The following is a 6624-nucleotide window of genomic DNA, read 5'->3' on the forward strand; positions in this document are numbered from 1 at the left end:
GGATGAACCTTGAAAACATGCTGAGTGAAATAAGTCAGACACGAAAGGACAAATACTGTATGATCCTATAACTGGACTAGGCAAATGCATGGAGACCAAAGTAGATGAGTGGTTACCAGGAACTGGGGGAGGGAGAAATGGGAAGTTAATCCTTAAGGGGTACTGAGTTTCTGTTTGGGGTTGTGAGTATTGAAAAAAGTTTAGAAACAGATAATGGTGATGGTCTCACAACCTGGTAAATGTAATTAATGTCACTGAATTACCCACTTGAAAATGGTGAAAACGAGTTTTTTGCAATATATATTTTACCACAATAAAATGAAAACCCATGAAGAGACTCACATTTCAAAGCACAGTAAGACACCATTTCTCACCCATCAGTTTGGTAAACATCAGAAAGTCTGATAATATGCTGAGTTTGGAAGGGTCAGTCACTATGAGCTGTAACCGACTCGCCGACAATGGGATTTTGGGGGCAACATGGTGTGGTAGTTAAATCTGTATGTCAACTTGGCTGGGTCTGGTTGAGTGGCTGGGCAGCTGGTGGTAGTTATTCCCCATGATGAGACTGGCAATCACCTCCATGGTGGGATCTACCACAAGCAGCTGAGTAGCTGCTTTAGGGATGTGGCCTGTCTCCTGTATATAAGCAGCAGCTTTGAGAATGGTCTCTAGCCTACGGCATGCTTGGACCCTGCACGTAGCCGAGTTGTTGTGGAGCAGCCTGCCCTGCTCTGCCGATCCCGCATAGTTGGCCTGCTCGGCTGGGCGGGCACTCAGCTGTGTGTCAAACCTTCTGAGCCCAGAGACTTTCAGGTGAAGTGAGACTAGAGCCAGTGTTGTCAGACCTTGGTTGGTTCTGGATTCAGTGGTCATCAGCAGTATGGTGACACCTCCTGGGTCAGCAGCCCTGGCACTGCCCAGCTTCCACGGGAGGGAAGTGGTGTCTGGAGGGGTGTAGGGTGCCAAGCACAGACCGCGCTCAAGGGTGCAGCGGGGTGGAAACGGCATGGGGCACCCGAGCTGCTCTCTCCTCAGGAGCAGGACTCTCCAGCCAGCGGTGGCTCCAGGTCCAAGGAGGTGCTCAGAAGCCATGCACGGGCCTGCAGGTCTGGGTGTCCTCCCCCGGGAACCTGGCCAGTGGCAGATCTGGGGCCACATGGGGCGTCATGGGTGCTGGCCAGGGTGGCCACCTTAGTACCTGCACCCAGACAGTGGCTGCTGCCAGGTAGGGGGCAGCCTGTCCAGCCAGGCGTGGCGCCAGCTGCTGAGAGAAGGGCTGGCACAGCCTCGCCACCGCTTCCTCCCTCCCGCCTTAGCTGCTGCTGCTCAGAGCCCCGCCCAGGCTGCCAGGCTCCAGAGCAGGGAGCAGGCGAAGCCAGAGTAAGAACCTGGATCCTCCCACCAGCATCCCAGGACCAGACGGCGTCGGCTGGGGCGCAGGCAGGACAGGTGCCGAGGAGCCCACTGGTCTTAGGAGTTGGTTTCCAGAGACAAGCTGTAGGGAGCATGGTCCTGAGAGGGCTGGGGAGCAGCTGGGGCCCAGCCCTTGACCCTGGGATGCAGCAGCCCGGGATGTCACCCAGAGGACCTCAGGACCTGACACACCGGCCAGGGACACGCTTGTTGTCATCATTTTTATTCACTTTCTCTTTTTGAAAATAAGAGTAAACATACAATATATAGTCTCTCATGTGTGTGTGTGTGTACACACACACACACACACACGTGTATATAAGATCTAGTGATTGCAGGGGGCAGGAACTGTCCCAACCACTCGGAGACTGCCTGCCAATCCTGCCACTTGGTGGAGGGGAAAAAAGTGTCCGTGATTGCCAAAAGCAGAATCTTTCTTTATTATTAAACAGCAGTGACAGGAAACCGTAATGCTGTCAGACATGACTGAAACCGGGAGGCTGGCGAGAGAGCAGACACGGAAGGGATACCCCAGACAAACCCCAGCAGGAAGTATACCCTCGGCCCCAGGCCCCCGGCCCCGTCTCGGCTCTGGGCTTCGCATTCTGCTGAGGGAACAGTGAGGGGTGCACGGCAGCAGTGACCGTCCTCAGAGACGGGGCGGGGCGATACAGCTGCCTGCAAGCAGGACTACCCAGCCGGGGGCTCGGGCTGCTTCTGCCCAGTCTTGGCCGTGCTGGGCCAGATGCTCAGGGCGCCAGCATGGGTGGCAGCGAATTAGGTCAGTGGCTGCAGCCCTGCCCCTGTTGGCACGGACACCCTGCAGCCCAAGTCCTGAGAGCAGCTCTCCAAGGGGACCCTCCATGCACATCCAGTGGTACAGGGCGAATGGGCCCTGCTCACACAAGGCGGCAGCGGGAGGGCTTCTAATCCCACGCAGAGGGGCTCCTGGGGCCGGAACCTGAGGACAGAGCCCCATTCTTGCCATCCAGGCATGAGCGGGGAGAAGAATCCTGGGGTCTCCCTGGGCTGTCTCTGCTTCTGGTTCCTTTGGTCCTCTCCTCACCTGACCCTAACGTCAACAGCAACTTAAGAGGGGGGTCACTGGATGTGCACTGAGATTCACTCCAGGAGGAGGGGTGGGCCGGCTGGGCAGCAGCAGGCGCTGGGCAGGCCTCAGTTCTTGAGAATGGTCTCGTAGGCCTGGTGCACGTGCTGGGACACCTCTGGTGCTCGGCACTTCAGGGACAGCTGTGGTAGGGAGAGGGCTGTCATTCCAGGGGCTCCTGCCGGGGCCACCAGGAACCAAGCGGAAAGGTGCATGCAGGTAGGGAAGAGAGCCAGATGGGAGAGCGTGGTGCGCGTGCACGGGGCTCCGTGGCGGCGCAGCTAGGCTGGGGCAGATGTGCGGTACCGCGGAGGGGTGCCCGCTGCAGCAGCTGCGTGTGGACCAGCCATACTTGCAGCCCACACACCTTTTGTCAGCTCAGCCAGCAGAGCCGTGCTGGCAAGCAGCGTGACTCATGAGCCGTGGCCGGGCCTGCCAGCCCCATCCTGTACCTACAGAGCCCACCACCTCCCTGAGGCTCCGGGTCCTTTGGCCCAGCCTGACAGGAAACCCTGAGGAGGAAGCAGGGGGCTGGAGGGACCGGGAGCCGGTCCTTGCTCAAGGTGATGGCAAGTGGCTGGTGGTATTCCTGGGTTTCCTACATAGGAAGCCGGTGTGTTAGAGACTTGGCCTCAGCGCTAACTGTGGTATGACCTTTGAGATTACAGACAGAGGACGGAGAAGTGCCACTCACCCTTCCACTTAAAATCGCTGGTGTCGAAGGGTGCAATCAGGAAGGGGGAGCAGGGGCAAGTAGAGATATAGAAGTGGGCAGTGGGGGCCCGCTAGGGGTCCCCTATGGGCTGAGAAGTGGGGGTGCCAGCTCCTGTCATTGAGGCCATGGTGGGAAAGCATCTGGGATCTCAGGAGGGATGGCCTGCTCCTGTCTGCAGTCTACACGCATTTCTGCTGGGCACTGGGGAGCGGCAAGGTGAGGCTGGGAGGGCTGGGGGTGCCCCAGAGCCAAGCCATGAGATGGGGGTGTGCAACACGGCCAGGGAGGAGCGGGGAGGAGGAGAGAAAAGCAACTTGCTGACCTCCAAATCCTGCACGGTGGCCCCCAGCAGGGAGGGTGGGCACACAGCAACCAAACACAAGGAGATGGAGGTTACCACCACCGCAGCCACCGCCACAGCCCAACCCACCAAAGTGCCAACACTGCAGCAGGGTGGGCAAGAGTGTCTGGAGGGATGTTCCTGCTAGAGAACACCAGGGCACAGGAGGACCCAAATTTGGGGGCTCTTAGAGGCCTGCAAGGGGTGCAGAGACCCCTGGACAACCATGCACTCCAAGGGCAGAGCCTCCCGACAGAGGGCAGAGCCTCCCCACGGGGCTCCGACTCAAGGCCAAGCAGGAAGCCTGCCAGGAAAGCGGCCTTTCCCTGGGCATAGGCAGGCATGGGAGGAGGGCAGGGCTGGCCCAGCAGTGCCGCTGTTCAGCAGGTGGGGCCTCGGGACCCAGTTCTATAGAATCTTCTAGTCCAGCTTCTGAGGCCCAATTTGGTGTCACGTGTCTTGGTAACTTGATGGGGTTGAGTTGGAAGCTTTCTAAGATCCCTTCTGGGGACAGGATTCTGATCCTTATTCACGCCCGGCTTGAAGGACCCTTGGCACAGCCACCCCCAGCCCAGGAGTGAGCGAGAGGCAGGAGGGGTTGTCCTGGTCAGGACAGGGGGTCTCACCGTGAGGCTGGGATTGCCTGGCTGGATCCGCAGCTCAGCCAGCACCCAGATGCCATTGGTCAGTTTCAGGGACTGGTACAGCATGTCCTGTCCCTCCACGTTCCTCCTGGCAACAGTGAAGATGTTGCTGCTCTGCAGTTTGCTGCTCACGGCCTCTGTGGGGTCAGATGGCCAGCGAAGGCCCACAGGCAGGAGTCAGGGCCTGGGCCCAAAGGGGCCGTGGACCAGGGTCGGGTGAGAGTCCAGGCTCCTCACCTGCGTTGAGGGGGCAGTCTCTGATCTGGAACTGGGCTTCGTTCTCATTGGCAATGTCCTTCCACGTGGCCAGGAACATCTGCCGGTCTGGAGGGGGAACGGGATGGGGCTTAAGAGAAGGGCCCTGGTCAACTGTGGGCCCACTCACCACCACCATTCCACAGGAAGTGGGTCTGGCACAGGCTGCCACCTTGAAGCAGAGAACAAGCAGGCCTATCCTGACCGGCCATGCCAGCTCCTCCCAAGACAGCACCATACGGCTTCCCTGCCTCTGGCTCTCAGCTCTTTCCTCCTACCAGCCGCACAAGCCCTTCCTCCTCCCCCAAGAACTTCGGGAACCTGGCAGGTCGCCCAGGCTGCCTGGGGGGTGAGTCTCTGGACAGTGTGTTCATTTCATACCCCTTCCTCTCCCACTGGACTGGGAGGCCCATGTGGGTTAAGCTCAGGCCCCTTGAGTCTCTATGGTTGAGAGAGCTCTGGCCTGCCCAGACCTTGGCTGGTCACCTCACCTCTCTAGTCTGACTGCTTCTTTACGAAACAGCATGCACGCCACCTGCAGCCCAGGGTACCTGTAGCGACTGAGTGAGGGGACATGGACAAGTGCTCCACATGGGGCTGAGCTGGGCCGAGCCTGCATCACACAGGGCTCCCTGCCTCGGGGGGCCTGTGGACAGAAAGCCCCAAGGGAGGCTGTCTAGAGGCTGCCAGCAAGGCTGAGGGGCAGGGCTGAAGAACACACAAGTTGATGGCACTGGGGACAAGGCTCGATAGGCACAGTGCCCTGCTGGACTAGAGATGACCAGACAAGGCCCTGAGGCATCCTCACCCAAGGCTCCTCACTCACTGGCTCCACCATGGGCCAAGCCAATCTATTTCTTGGGGAGGCATCATCTTGGAGACAGCCCCCCTCCAGGGTTCAGGGCTCCCTCACGACTCACCCATCTTCCCATCTTCTACAAAGAGGATGTGCAGTGGATACAACGTGCTGAAGTAGAAGACATCAATATTGTTCTTCACAGCCACCTGGGACAACAAGGGGGTGCCTGGTCTGCTCCTGGGGCTTGGTCCCTTGCTGACACCTCTTCTGAGGCCCCAGGAAGGGCCAGCTTCAAAGCAGGTTGTCACATCCCCTCCCCAGTCACCATGCCCCTTAGTCCTCTCCGACCTGTGGCCAAGAGCATGACTCCAGGGATGCAGCCCTTGGCTGACAATGGCTGGGCCACGTGTCTCTCCACCCAGCCACCTTCCCCAGGACTAGTGGTGGGCAGGACTGGGTGTTTGGCTGTGTGTGGCGTGCAACACACCTGGAGGTTGTTGAGTGGCTCCATCTTCATGACTGAGCCCACGGTGTTTAGAGGCAGGGAGATCTCCACAGTCTGGTTGGGGCTGAGCGGCGCATGGACCTGGAGTGGGGCAGCGGGGGCCAGGCCAAAGCTGGGGAGAGAAGCCCCCGTGGGGATGGCGGGAAAACAGGTGCTGAAACAAGTGAGCTGGCTGCTAGGAGCCTCTCCACCAAGCTGGCCTCACCCAGCTCTGAGCCCCAGGCCGGGAGGATAAGGCCAACTGCCCCGTCTCCATGCATCCAGCTGTGTGGTCCGGAGCAGAGCCCTGCTGACTGTAGGCCTGAAAGTGATCTCTGTCCTTGGTCTGCTCTGCACTAGGTACTGGCAGGGCCTGCCCTCAAGCAGCTCTGGTGCAGCCCAGACTTCACCAGGGCTTTATGTGAGCTGTTTCTAACATGGAAAGTCTGAGGTGTCCAAGTCTGCTGCCAAACACCACCTCCCAGGCGCTCTGAGCATCCAAAGTAAGATGTGAGAACTGGCCAGTCGCATGATGGCCACAAAGATTCAGGAGGCCCCATTTTGCTGGGACGCATATGGGCAAATGAGGATAATCACTGAGCAGAGATACCCCGACGAGCACCATGAGTGTGTCATACTAGGATCGACCAGGACCATGTAATGAGCCCTCCCTTGTGTGTGCAGCCTGGGCCTTTGATTGTCACCTGTAGTGGTTAAGCTTGTGTGTCAACTTGGCTGGGCCTGGTTGAGTGGCTGGGGAGCTGGACATAGTATTCCCTACGATGAGCCTGCTAATCAACTCCATGGTGGAATGTGCCGTGAGCAGCTGAGTAGCTGCTTTAGGGATGTGGTGTGCTTCCTGT

The 6624-nt window shown here is 58.7% G+C and overlaps 1 protein-coding gene across 1 annotated transcript in view; it reads right to left on the reverse strand.

Moving 5' to 3' along the window:
* Positions 1-2592: 2592 nt before the first annotated feature.
* Positions 2593-6624, reverse strand: part of AP1B1 (adaptor related protein complex 1 subunit beta 1) — a 39204-nt gene continuing 35172 nt past the window's right edge. The window contains exons 16-21 of the mRNA XM_007947995.1: positions 5765-5894; positions 5399-5483; positions 4461-4547; positions 4206-4360; positions 3562-3570; positions 2593-2667 (exon numbers count right to left, since the gene is read on the reverse strand). Of these exons, the coding sequence (XP_007946186.1) occupies positions 2593-2667; positions 3562-3570; positions 4206-4360; positions 4461-4547; positions 5399-5483; positions 5765-5894 (541 nt within the window). The remainder of the gene's footprint in view (positions 2668-3561; positions 3571-4205; positions 4361-4460; positions 4548-5398; positions 5484-5764; positions 5895-6624) is intronic.

The sequence above is a fragment of the Orycteropus afer genome, unplaced genomic scaffold (genome assembly GCF_000298275.1).
Source record: "Orycteropus afer afer isolate SDZICR_OR568_19922 unplaced genomic scaffold, OryAfe1.0 scaffold00197, whole genome shotgun sequence".
NCBI lineage: Eukaryota > Metazoa > Chordata > Mammalia > Tubulidentata > Orycteropodidae > Orycteropus > Orycteropus afer.